The following is a 14,198-nucleotide window of genomic DNA, read 5'->3' as shown; positions in this document are numbered from 1 at the left end:
AGACTTATGTTAATGCAGTGAGCATAGACCTTGGTTTGACCAATACCATCTGTCAGAGTAAATTTATCTAGAAAATAGAACCTTGAACTCTTTGACTCTTGAGCTAATCTAGTGATGATACTCCTTTCCTGGGGTTATGTTTCTTAACAGCTTTTCTGGCTGAAGAAATAAATAATAATGTGACAATTTTTGAAGAATCCTTTCCTCAGTGGTGGAAGGTATAGTGAGGAAACATGAAATGCTTTAGATTCTGACAAGGATGTGGTGGTGCGTAGGCACTGAAATGGAAAAAGTATATTTGAAAGGCAAAGCTGTATTACAAATGAAAATGCTTTGATGATAATCTAAATGTACGAGAAGATATGTTATCTGTCAGACTAAACATCTTAGATGGAAGAAAATCTATAAAACACTAGATACTCTGCAATGAGAGTTTGTTTACCACAAACAGTTTGTAACAAGCTGGAATGTAAATCTACCCAGCGCTACCTTGCTTGCAGTAAGTGTCTGCGAGGACACAGCTGGAGTGCATTAAAAGTTCCCTAGTGCGCTTTGATTTATGCTGCTTTAAAACAAGACTTCAAGTTGAAGCTTTGAAGCATTCTAAGGAACTTGTAGGGTGCAGCAGCAGGACCATGTGGGCATTTAGTGAATGGCAGACTAGCAGAGGGTAGGTTTAAACCAGTGTTCCTTGTAAGCTGAGCACTGGGGTGGCCACTTAGAAGAGATTCAAATGCCGCTCAGCTGATTAGCAGAGAGCTCACAGCTGGCAGCATGTGCTTCTACTCGTGGTGCACATCCATGCATGCCTTAGTACACATAACACCGTTTATTCTGCACGTGGAAAACTTAGAGGGAACATTGGTTTATACCCCAGCTTAATGTTAACTAGCTGTTTGTGTAAACAAGTCCAAAGTACTTGATACATATGTGTGCTCCTGGAATGGAATTTTGGGCTAAATTGTTTGTCCTAATGGCTAATAGATTCTATCTGTTTGAGATTCACTTCATGTTAGTTACACTGTAATCTGTAGCCACCTGTAAAACAGTGAGAAAAACATTTGGTTAACAGGTTTCACTTAGTGTGACATCTGTATTAAAAAATATACCCACCCATGCACACATTTTAAAAATGTCTTGTATTCGGATGTTGTCTTTTGGCAGCAGCTTCTTGCATTATTCAAGAAGATACAGGCTTTGCATCTGCTCTTGCAGCTCCATCTACTCCATTAAAAAAGAAAGCAAAGAAAAAAGGTAATGAAATAAACATAAGCCTTATGAATTATTGTTTATTTTCATACTGAAATGATATACAAATGTTGCTTATCCTGAGAAGTTCTATTATTTGATGGGGACCTACAAAAGGAATACAAGGAACTGTTCAGTTTTTTTAGATTTATATTTTTATAATATTTCAACATAAAATAATTAAGTTAAATGACAATTCTGGGAAAGTGTCACTTCTATTTTCTCAGGTACTACAAGTATACAGTCTGTTAAGAAAAATGATTGTGAAGATGGCTCCAGAACAACACTGATCATATGTCCACTCTCTGTCCTGAGCAACTGGATTGTAGGTTTTACATTATCATGTTCATTCTTTAATATGTTGTGATGCATAATTTTGGTAGTATAAATTACATTGCTCCTGTAACATGTCATGTGACTAAAAATTACTGCTTCTCCTTAATTCAGAAATAAAGTAGTTATTTGAAAAACAGGTAATTTTTGGTAACAGAACAAATTGAAGTATTAATGCAATGAGACTAAATGGCTTTTCTTCACTGGTGCATGTGATTTATTTCATGTCTTTTAAAAAGCAACAAATATTAGTCACCTTACAATCTATATGAGGGAGTCATTATTGAACAAATGATTTCCACTGGGGCTCACAATTTCACTTTCCTTTGCTATTGCAGGAGAGGAGTTCATTGTAAACATTTTAAAGGGACACACAGCTTTAAAAAAATCATATGTTTCTTTATAATCTTTATGCCAACGGATTTTACAACTAAAAGAATTAAAATGGAAAAGAGATGATAGCTACAAAATTGAACTGAGAACTTGGCATCTGAAACTATTTTCATTTAGCTGTTTGAAAATCTGACAAATTTGCAAATAACTCTGAATATACTGAAATGGCAATTTTTGATGGGAAATAAACTATTCTGAAATTTTTTTGCCTAGCTCTAGTTAAAATTCCTTCTTTAGATTCTGGTGATTCATGAAATTGCTGAAATAGAGTTGCCAGAAAAATGCTGCCTAATACTTAGTAATGGAGAAACTTGCAGAAAATCCAATAATGAAGCTTTGCATGGAGAACTCTAAATCAGGCAGTTAAATTTACTTCCTCATACATTATATTTGTGTCCTAGAACAGTGCTACTTTTGATCAAAATCATTCTCTCAAGACTTCATTTCCTCCTTTTTGCCAATAGCTCAAATTCCACACCATGGTACTAGTGCTGGGGAAGAACAAAGATGAAACACATTAGAAAAAAAATGAAAGTGATGAGTGAATAGCTATTTGAAAGAGTTGCAAAAATTAAACACTAATGATTGAAAGATTTTATAGAGCTACTTTTCTTTTTAATAAAGTGTGTTAGTAACGTGAGAAATTTTGTTCAGAAATGCCATTCCAGCTTTATTTTACATCTGCGTAAAAATTTCTCCTCTTTTTTCCTCTTCCCCACAATTCCATAGCAGTACAATTATTTGAGAGTTCCCATGCAGCTTTTCTTTGTTTTTGGCACTGTTTTTGCTGTTACTGATTTGTCTGCTGCAGTTCCCTCTACTTCTCTTACCCTCATACAAATGACTTTTTTTATATGTCCTATCTGTACTATTGGTAGTTACAATATCTCACAGAGGTGGAACTGCAGTTGTTCCTTTAAATCATCCTTCAGGAATGTAGTTTTGTGGCAACATTTGATTAATTGCAGTTTCTCTAATGAATTTCCTTCTAGGATCAGTTTGAACAACATATCAGGCCAGATGTTTGCTTGAATATATATGTTTATTATGGTCCTGACCGCAGCAAAGACCCAGTATTTCTTTCAAAACAAGATGTAGTACTGACAACCTACAACGTCTTAGCCAGTGATTATGTAAGTAAGTAAAAAGTTGCTATAAAGGCATTAGTATCAGAAGATAAAAAAACAAACAAATCTAAAATGGCCATTTATGGAGAGTGAGAGGCTTTCTTTGAATATATCTGTTGTATGAAGTGCTTAGTACAGGGGTTGGCAACCTATGGCTCGCCAACCAAATATGGCTCATGAGGGAGCCAGACATGGCTCTTTTGAAGCTCAAGCCCAGCCTCCCCCTCCTGCTCTCCCTGCAGCAGGCAGCTGGTGCTACAGCAAGCCTGGGCAAAACACCCTCCACTGGCTGAATTGGGTCGGTGGAGGTAGCAGGGAGCCCCCATGCTGCCTCCCCTTCTTGCCCCGTTCCCGCATGCCATGCAGAAAAGCCTCTGAGGGACCCTTTGTTTTCCACACACTGTGAGCTGGCAGCAGAGGGGGGGAGTGGTGCCTCATGTCTGCTCCCGCCTCCAGCACAATCCCATTGGCCGGTTCTGGCTAATGGAAGTTGCCTGTTTCCCTTCAACCCTCCTACCCCATATAACTCAAATCCTCTGCCTGCCCCTCCGGAGCCCATACCCTTCCCAGATACTGCACGTAGGGCTGCCAGATGTTTGAACAAAAACTACCTCCCCCCCCCCCCCCCCCACACACACACACACATACCCCGCCAAAAAAAACCACAGCACCAGGAAAAAAATCTGTCGCGGGAGTGGGGGAACCAAAGTTGTTTTAAAAAAAGGGGGGAGGGGGAAGAGCCAAAGTTGTTAAGCAAAAGTTGCACCACTCCCTCCAGTGTGGGACCACACACTAATCACCAATGCACCCACCCCTCCCCCTGAGCCAGGACCCCCAGTCTCCCCATCCCAATGTACTCATCCCTGCCTCAGACCCAGGCTCCCCTAGTGCCCTCCATCCCAATGCACTCACCCCTGCCTCAAAGCCAGGCTCCCTTAGTGTTCCCCCATTCCAGTGCAGTCCCCCCTCCCCCTGAGGCAGGCATCCGCACAGCCTCGGGAGCCTCCCTTCCCTGCCCCCCCCCCCCCCCCATCAAATCTCTCTCCTCCCTCCTGCAGATCCAGGCATGGAGGAACAATCTGACTTTTCAAGTGGCTGCTCCTGCTGCCCGGTCTGGCTGCCTCGGCTTGCATTGTAGAGAGAGGGAAGCATCACGTGGCCAGCTCCCGGTCTCTGCTGGTCACATGGGCCAGAACAGCGTGCGCTCCACTCCCTCCCCCAGATGCGGCAGGGGAAAATTGTCCCTGCCTGGCTTCCGTCCCAGGGAAACAGGAAATACCAGACATTGCACATGTCTGGTATTTCCTGATTTTTTTTTTTTTTTTTTTTTTTTTTTTAACCGGATGGAGCCCGCAAATACCGGACTGTCGGGGTGAAAACTGGACACCTGGCAACCCTAACTGCACCGCAGTCCCCTCCTCTAGGTCACAGTCCAAACCCTTGGCCAGACACCCACCAGCAGCCTGCTCCTGCCCCCTCGCTCCCCTGGCCAGACACATACCCCCAGTTTGCTCCTACACTCTACCTCCCACCCAGATTCTGTACCCCATCTCTATCCCACTCACTGGCAGCTCTGTCCCACACACTTAACCCCGCATTTTTGGCCCCACCCCAGAGCCTGGGGGGAGAGCCCGCAAAATCCACTAACCCTGGAACCCCAGAAGAATTAACTTGGCCTGAGACCTTGAACCTCAGTCCTCCCTGCGCTTCACCCTACCCAATGAGGCTGGAGTACCAGGGGAGAGAAGTGTGTCAGTTGGGGGCCACATCAGTGAGGGTGGGAGGTTGCAGGAGGGGTTGTTTTTTTGCAACTCACTTGTGTGGTTACCAACTGATTTTTCTCTGGCACAGTGACCCCCCCCAGCACAAAAAAGGTTCCCCATCTCTGCCATCAATAAAGACAATGTTGAAACCTCTTGTGTTGGGCATAATAATTGACCCCATCTGGCTACAGCATCAGAACACTCCTGCACCCTCCCATCCCAGCCCTGAGCCCATCATACACCAGAACCCCCTGCCTGGACCCCTCTTACCCCCACATCCCCAGTTCCTGCCATAACACTCCAGTGTCACCCACACACCTCAAACCTGTGATAATCCAAACTCCTGCACCCCCACGTCCCCAGCCTCCATCATAAGATTGACAGAAGTCAGCCTGAATACATGCAGGAAGCTGGATTTGACCAATTATGATGTAAACTGCTGCTGCATCTTTTCTCACATTCCAGTGTTTCATTGATGCTATTATTAATCATTATGTCAATTATCAATAATATTAAGATGTATATTTTCAGTCATGCAAATGAGCATTCTTATATGGTTCTTTGTTGACCACTTGTTGTGAATTTTGATGTAGTTTGGCTATTTAGTTTGAAAAGGTTGCCGACCTCTGGCTTAATAGGCACTTTGATTTTTTTTCAACAGACAGTTTCCCCACAGATTCTTATTGCATTGTGCTTGATCTAAGCTGGGGCTGCACAGGATTTTCCTTATATTTTTAGTTCTGGGTAGTTGTGGACTGTGCTGGGTCTTAGAAAGCAAGTATGTATCTTCAGTAGTCAGTGATCCCGCAAACCCTTGGCAGCATGGAGGAGGAAGTTGCCTGATTCAGATGGATGGAGAGCAGGTTAGAACACAGGCAGCTGTAGAGGAGGCAAACATTGGGGTGGGAGTTTGGGACTAGCTGGGCAAAGAGACAGGGACTAGTAGTAGAAGAGGCAGATGGATTAAGAAGCAGCAGGTAAAGGTGTGGATAGAGATTGAGACTGGATGAAGAGCTTGAGGCAGAGACTGGGATTTAGAGCCAATGTATCAGAGGGGTAGCCGTGTTAGTTTGAATCTGCAAAAGCAGCGAGGAGTCCTGTGGCACCTTATAGACTAACCAGAGTGTTGGTCTGACGAAGTGGGTCTTTGCCCATGAAAGCTTATGGTCCAACACTCCGGTTAGTCTATAAGGTGCCACAGACTCCTCGCCGCTTTTGCAATGTGGGAAGGTAATAAGGTAGGGGGAACAGAGGGCAAAGATAGAACAAGACTGGCTGGACAAAGAGACTTAGGACAAAGGGCTGGAGGTAGTGTGGGACACTGAGATGGAAGGAGGAGCTCTGGAGGGTAGTCAGGATGGGGAATATAAGTGGAGAGCATTTGGAGACTTGGGCTATGTCTAGACTGCAGGCTTCTTTCGAAAGAGGCTCTTTCGAAAGCATCTTTCGAAAGAGCCTCTTTCAAAAGATCGCGTCTAGACTGCAGGCGGATCTTTCGAAAGAGAAATCCGCTTTTTCGAAAGAGAGCACCCAGCGAGTCTGGATGCTCTCTTTCGAAGACGGCCTCTTTACATTGAAGAACGCCTTCTTTCGAAAGAGGAACTTTCGAAAGAAGGCGTTCTTCCTCGTGAAACGAGGTTTACCGCCATCAAAAGAAAAGCCGCGTTCTTTCGAAATAATTTCGAAAGAACGCGGCTTGAGTCTGGACGCAGGGGAAGTTTTTTCGGGAAAAGGCTACTTTTCCCGAAAAAAACCCTGAGTCTGGACACGGCCCTGGGGAGAAAGACGGAGGACTATGTGAGTAAGGAGAGTGGGGACAGGAAGCTGGAGAATGGATGGAAACTAGGGTTGAGCAGAGGGATGAAAGTGGGGACAAATAACCGATGGGGGAGTCCTGATGGATGAGGCAAGGATTTTCTGGGCAAGGGGTTTGGAATAGGATAGACAAGGGAAGTGGGACTGGGATAAATAGCCATGATGTTAGGGCCATAGGATTGGGACAGAAAATAAGATGTTGAGCTTGAAAGGTGGGGGGAGATTGGCAGAAGTGGTGTGCTGTGCTTTATTATATAGCGTAATAAATGAAACTCAAAGTTCCCGAGTCTCACTTTTCCTCAGATGTCAACAAAAAATCTGCTAAACACTCTGGCATAGTGTCCCATTCCTTTCTAGTGTAGATCCACACTAAGGATTAACACCTTTTACTGCTATTAGTTACTCTGTTAGATCCACTGCAGAGATCGTTCCAACCCTGCCTGCTATTTTCTATTACATCGCCATGGTGCTTCAGTAAAGCTTTTTAGTTGCACAGTCAATGAATATATGTAAAAACTGATTTTTTTTTTCTTGAGGAGTGTAATGGTTTCCTGAATAAGGGAATGTGATTTGCTTAGCTTAATTTTCCTGCAAATCTCAAGTCTCTTTCAAAAAAAAAAAAAAAAAAAAAAAAAAAAGGATTTAGTATCAGATCTTTGAAATGTCCCCTCCTATTTAATTTATTATCATGTAGCATGCTTCCCACTCTTCTGTTGTCTGATCTGGCTTCCGTGTTATTACTCTGGTCTCCCTTTTGCATCCTCTTAGTCCCAAGAACTTGATGTACATTTCCAAGGCTTCTTTAAATCCAAGAGATGGGGTTCTTCACATTACTGGTTTTATTATTTTTTGTTGTTGAGTAACCAAGATTAAAAATGAATATGCTTTCCTGTATTAGTAATCTGTCCTAATGAATCTACCTCACTTCTGCTATGTCTGTTAAGTCTATAGCTCTATTTATCATAATTGCAAACATATCTATTTGTTTGAGTTACAATTTTATTTTTGATCCTGTATTTCAGAGCAGAACTGATAGCCTGTTACACAGATTAAAGTGGCTGAGAGTGGTGTTGGATGAGGGGCACACTATTCGAAATCCAAATGCTCAGCTGACTAAAGCTGCGTTAAATCTGGAGGCACAGAGGAGATGGATACTGACAGGTGAAATGTTTTACACTGCTGTAATTGTAGTGTTAAGCATTATTTTTGTTTTTGTATTACAATGACACTGTATTTTTAAAGAAATATTTTCGTTTTGTCTTTATTCAGAAAACCTAACATTTATGTTGGCTGTTGGGCTCTAAGTTCAGACTTATTTTGGAATATTCTTAAATTAATCTTCGTTCAAGATAAAGATCTTAAAACAGTTTTGAAAAAGTAATGACAGAGTTTTTCATAGGTCCTCAGTACCGAATTAGAAATAAATCGAAAATGGCTGCTCATATCATCTTTATAAAAGTTGATGAGAATGCAACCAAATTAAACTAAACTATTTAAAATAATGTTATTATTTCAACTGCAGTTTAAATTATCAGCAAAGTAGTGAGTGATTGATGCACCAAACCACATGTTGAATTTCTTTGAAACCCAGGTGTTTTGTTAATTTAGGCCTTGATTGAGGATAAGATTGTTAAATTTAGTTTAACCAACTAATTGACTAGTCGATGGATTAGTCAATAAACGGGAGAGCTGCAGCGCAGTTAGCTCCTAGGCCATGAGCTAACTCTGCTGCGGCTTTGCCTTTTAATTGTATTCAGAGCCTTTTGGCTCTGAATACATTTAAAAGACTAAAGCGCTGTAAGATGGGTCCAATGAGAGCTGGGACAGTTGATTCCTGGCTCGTGCAGGTTCCCCTACCCCTGCATACCAGCCTTTTAAATCAGCTGTCCCAGCTTGCACTGGGTCCCTCCTGCTGCACTTTAGCTTTTTTAATGTATTAAGAGCCTGTCAGCTCTTAATACATTTAAAAGGCAGAGCTGCTACTCCCTGCCCCCTCGCGAAGATAGTGTTGGGGGGGAAACTTGGTTTTAAGCCATCTCCCCCCAGCACTGGCTCTAGCTCCCAGCCTCCCGCTGTCTCTGCTAGAAGCAGCAAGGGTAGGAGGAAGTGACTAGTCGAGCTTTTGCATATCAGATAGTTGACTAGTCGCTTTCATCCCTAATTCAGGAAAATATCCTTATTCAGGACAACATTTAAGCGTGTGCTTGACTTAAATCAATAGAAAATAATCATTTGTCTGAACGGCGGCCTAAGTGAACTGCAAACCGTAAACAGCAGGAATGCGTAAATACCAGCCTTCGGGCTGCATCTGGTCCACCACGGTTAGCTCCTGGCGGGCCCTTACCGCTATATTTACCTTTTTGGCTGCAGGAAAAAGTCAATGATTTTTTTTTTTTAATTTTTGTACATTTGGGTGTCTTCCTTGTCTCTCATTACAGGATTGTGCCCTAACGTTGGGCTATGAGAGATTCTGGTTTGGTTCTTGCTCTTTCTCCTGTTCTACTTTCTATACATTCAGAAAATCATTCCAGCAGGAACTTGAACTTGGGTCTCCCACATCATGAATGCCCTAAGCACCAGACTGTGATCCTTCTCATTCTCTTTCCTAGGCCAAAAGTTTCTTCTTCGACATTCCTAGTATCAGTTCACAAGATCAGCCTTCAAGTTTCTGTAGTGTTTGCAAAGTATAGATTTCTCACAAGTCTCACATTTCAGAGTGTTTTGAAGTATTTCTCTTAGAAAAAGAAGACTCAGTCATGTTATTCATTTATCTTCTTAAGAAAAATTGATATGCAAATTTTTTTAAGAGTGTTTTTTGTTTTCTGGTACTTTGTGTTCAGTTTGGGCTGAAGCTATCTTTTCATCTGACAGAAAATATTGTTGGAGATGACTTTGACTACATTTTTTTCAGATTTGCATGCAACTAGTATGAATTCTTCAATATTTAAAACTTGCTTGTTTTAAAAATAATCCTAGAAACGGAAAACTTTCACTATACTTGCTTTTCTTTACTTAAACCATTGTGTATAGTTATGTTGTATTTTGTTTTTGAATTCCTACTACAGCAAATTGCATGTCTTGTAAGGAGGGGTGAGGCACTGAAACTTTGTTCTGAAAACTATTTAAAAAAAAAAAAGCCTAGAGAGTTTGTAATGTGACTGGACTAAAAATGAGAGCTCTGAGACTAGATTATCATAATCTATGAAAAAGGAACACACATTCAGTAACATTGTATGTCTATCAGTCTTAATAAACAAGTACTTTTGTGTCAAAACTGCTGTGATCTAGAATTCCCCTGACTCTCAAACCACCAGTTTCTTCTAAGTTTCAAACATAGTTTCAGCCAATTGTCGGTCTACTTCAGAGGTTTTCTAGAGTAGATGCTGAGACTGCCACTTTGGACAGAGAATTAGTCTTTTTTTATCATGAGCTGTTAGGGTGTATTTAAAATTTCATTGTAAAGAGATGAAATGATCTTAAAGAAATAACCAAGTTCTAACTCTTTTTTATGATAGCTCTTGCATTTTCCTTGTGTGTGTTATCTGAGTGATTTTAATGTGTTGTCCCATTATTATATATGGGTTAGAATCTTTGTTAGCTAGTTGTAGCTCTTCCTCAATTATGCCTTTTCTATTTAAGTGAAACTGTGTGGGAAAACTACTATATTTTAAAATAGCTTCAGAAACACATTTCCAAAGGAGTCTATGCTAGTGTAACATTGCCTTCTTTGTGAAAACCAGTACTTTATTTCACATAGTGGATCCATGGCTCAATCTTGAAAAAACAATAATCTGTGCTCTGTGTTTTAAAACCTTGCTCTACGTATTTGTGGAGGGGGAAGGGTGGACTACTTCTTTTAATCAAATTTGTATGTTTGGCTCTTAAGATTTTCTGGATTCTTTTTTTCTTATTTTAGGCACTCCTATCCAGAATTCCTTAAAGGATTTGTGGTCTCTTCTTTCCTTTTTAAAACTGAAACCTTTTACTGATCGAGAGTGGTGGCACAGAACAATCCAGCGCCCAGTCATGCTGGGAGAGCAAGGGGGACTCAGGTATGAAGAGCTTCCAAAATGTTTGCGGATAGTAAATGTGATAGTTGATTGTTAACGCATTATGACAGACTTATATAATCCTAGAATACTAGAACTGGAGGGGACCTTGAGAGGTCAAGTCCAGTCCCCTGCTCTCATGGCATTATGCATTTGTACTTAGCTTAAACTAGGGGTGTAAATTCCCATTGAATTGGCTAACCAGTTAAATAGCATGTTTAATCCGTTAACCGATTAAAGGGAGGGTTGACCTCTCTGCTGCAGGCCCCCTCACCAGATCACCAGAACAGGTAAGCATCACCCATTAAGGGTGATGCTTACTGGTTAACCCATTAACTGGTTAACCTTTCACGTCCCTAATTTAAACGTTATGTGCATTTTTGGTTCATGAGATTTATTTATACTTTGGTTGTAAAATGTAATATATTATATATAGCTTAATATTAGTGCAGTATAGTGTATTATCAAACTCAAATTTTATGCATAAGAATCAGTCATACCAGGGGCCGGCAACCTATGGCTCACTAGGGAGCCAGATATGGCTCTTCTGGAACCCAACTCAGTCCCTCCTTGCTCCCTCCGCAGCAGGGAGCCAGCACTGGTGCTACAGCCTTACAGCCCCTGGCATGATTAGAATGCCAGTTCTGGCTTCCTGTGGGAGAGAAGAGAGCCCCGAACCCCTTCCCCCCCATCTGCCATGCAGAGAACAAGCAGAGCAAAAAAAGTCTCGGTGTGCAGCTCTTTTCCTTCCCTCACATGCAGGAAACAAGCAGCCAAAATGGCTCCATGTACACTGGCCGTTTTTGTCCCCTGGGAAACACTTCCCTGGAGGCTTCCCGTGCATATTTTTTCTGGAGGCTTCCAGGAAATGGGAGCAGCAGGAGGTATATTACACAGTGCCTGCCACGCAGTGTGAAAAAAAAGTAAGCACCTCCCCACACCTTTATGCTAAGACCCCAATGCCCTCATTTCCTCTCCCTCCTCCCCCCGGTCCCTAGGGTTGCCAGATGGTTTCAGAAAAAATATCAAACCAACAACAACAACAAAAAAAAGCCAGGAAAAAGTTTGTTGAGCAAAAAGAAAAAAGGACCCCGAGAGTTGTTAAGCAAAACAATACAAAACACTGTGGTCCCTTTAAAAACTGCGTGGTGAGGCTTTTTGGCCCTAACAGGCTGCCGGTGGCTGCCTGCCGTCTTGCCTCCCTGCGCTGGGCTGGACAGCACTAGGGTTGCCAGGCTGCCTCTGTATTGAGCCAAACTGCTTGGGATTTTCGCCTTCTGGCCAGGAAAAAAATCAGTAAGTACTGGACATTTCAGGTGACCAGTATTTTCAGAATTTTTTTGCCAGACAGGAGGCGAAAATAACGGACTGTCCGGTTCAGTACCAGACACCTGGCAACCCTAGACCAGACATCCCCAGTCACCTGCCCCAAATCCCCCTTGCTCTCTGCCCTCTGGCCAGAATCCCCCCCGGCCGGGCAGCCAGCCTCCCAGCCTGCTCCTGCCCTCTGGCCAGACCCCACCCATTTATCCCCTTCTAGGGGGCCCCACAAAATCCACTAACCTTGAAACCACAAGAGAAAATAGGGCCTGAGGCCTTGAACCTCAGTCTTCCCTGCCCGTCCCCCCCACTATGGATCTGGAGCACCAGGGGAGTGAGGTGTTTGAGCTAGAGGTCACATCTGTGAGGATTGGGGATTTTTGGAGATGTTTTTTTCTTTTTGCTTCTCACTTGTGTGGTCCCCGACTGATTTTTCTGTGTGTCAGTGGTCCACAAAATAGGTTCCCCACTCCTGCCATAAATTAAAACAACACTGAAACATTTTGTGTTGGACATAATATTTTACTTTATTTAAAAATGAAGCCTGGCCAAGAGCCCCCAGTTGGGGCCCAGCCCTCATCTGGACACAGCATCACAACACTCCTGCAAACCCTCCCCCAACCTTGAGCCCATCATACACCTGAACCCCCTGCCCTGAGCCCCTAATATCGCCACATCCTCATAGTCCTGCACCTCCACATCCCCAGATCCATGCCATAACACTCCTGCCCCTCTACACACCCCAACCTTGTGCCCTGAGTCTGTCCATACACCCCAGTCTCCTGCCTTGAGCCTCTCGTACATCCCAACCAAGATTTCTGCACCCCCGCGTCACCAGCCCCCTGCCATAAGATTGACAGAAGACAGCCTGATTGCATGCATAAAGTTGGATTTAACCAGTTATGATGTAAATTTCAAAGAAATGTGTGAAAAGATTTAGCAGCAGAAGTCCCATTAAATAAAGGCTGTGAGTAAATGTTTCATTTATATTATTATTAATCTTTATCAGTTATCAATAATATTACATAGTATATTTTCAGCCCTGCAAATGGGCATTCTTATACAGCTCTCTGTTGACCACTTGTTGTGAATTTTTATGTAGTTTGGCTCTTTGGTTTGAAAAGGTTGCTGACAGTGTACAAAATTTTGTTGTTAGTTTGTTTTACTAAATACTGGTTCATGTGTCTTTCTAGGCGTTTACAGTCCCTAATTAAAAACATCACTCTGAGAAGAACAAAAACAAGCAAAATTAATGGAAAGCCTGTTTTGGAATTACCGGAACGTAAGGTATTCATTCAGTATGTTACACTTACAGAAGAAGAGAGAAAAATCTATCAGTCTGTGAAGAATGAAGGCAAAGCTGCTATTAGCAGGTAGATAGAAACTAAACTGTGCAGTTATTATTAGAGTTATCTGTTCTTTTTTTAGTCTGACTTCTGAAAACTACTGCTCCAGCTGTAATAGCAAAATGTAACTAAAGTAGGGTTGTAAAATCACAGTTAATCCAGTTAATTAGTTAAACCTTAGGTTTAACCGGTTAACTAATTAAACGGGATCCTGCTACAAGCCCCCCTTCACTCCCTGCTCTTAGAGCAGCCCTCTGCCTGTTGTGAGCTATTCCTGGGTACTCATTAACCAGTTATCTGTTCACATCCCTAATCTAAAGCAGACCAAACTCACTCTCCCCCCCCATCCCCATGATTTTCACTCTTAGTATGCCCTAAATGAATAATTGCCAATGACTGTTGATTTGTTCAGTTGTTAGCATGAGGAAGAATATGAAGAATATTCTAGCACAGGAGTGGGCAATAAGCAGCTCACAGGTTAGATGTGGTTCACCATGGTAGGTCCCTGGTGGGCAATCAGTGCAGCTCCTGTTGGCTGCTCTTACTACATTTAAAACGCAGAGGTGCAGCGGTCTTTGACTGGCGTGAGCTGGGATGGCTCAGATCGGTCCTGGCTTGCGCCAGGTCCAACAGCCACTGTCCCTGGTGGCCCAGGCTGGCCGCGGTCAGAGGCTGCTTTAGCAGCAGTCCCTGTTTTGGCATCCGGGGCTGGCCACGGACAGGTGCTGCTGCTGGAGAAGCCTCTGCTGCAGGTTGGGGGAGGAGGTGGCACTGGGGAGATGGTGCTGGGGTAAGCTTCCCCAA

General features: G+C 42.7%; 1 protein-coding gene across 3 annotated transcripts in view; it reads left to right on the top strand.

The window, feature by feature from the left end:
• Positions 1–14,198, top strand: part of HLTF (helicase like transcription factor) — a 110,863-nt gene that overhangs the window by 76,141 nt on the left and 20,524 nt on the right. For 2 of the 3 annotated variants that reach the window (XM_075937692.1, XM_075937690.1), the window contains exons 13-18: positions 1,165–1,254; positions 1,476–1,573; positions 2,967–3,107; positions 7,702–7,840; positions 10,596–10,731; positions 13,242–13,421. In XM_075937692.1, the coding sequence (XP_075793807.1) occupies positions 1,165–1,254; positions 1,476–1,573; positions 2,967–3,107; positions 7,702–7,840; positions 10,596–10,731; positions 13,242–13,421 (784 nt within the window). The remainder of the gene's footprint in view (positions 1–1,164; positions 1,255–1,475; positions 1,574–2,966; positions 3,108–7,701; positions 7,841–10,595; positions 10,732–13,241; positions 13,422–14,198) is intronic. The other variant, XM_075937691.1, reaches the window with a different exon arrangement.

This window comes from Pelodiscus sinensis, chromosome 10, assembly GCF_049634645.1.
Source record: "Pelodiscus sinensis isolate JC-2024 chromosome 10, ASM4963464v1, whole genome shotgun sequence".
NCBI classification, from domain to species: domain Eukaryota; kingdom Metazoa; phylum Chordata; order Testudines; family Trionychidae; genus Pelodiscus; species Pelodiscus sinensis.
The sequence above is the reverse complement of the archived record's forward strand: the minus strand, read 5'-3'. Positions and strand labels throughout refer to the sequence as shown.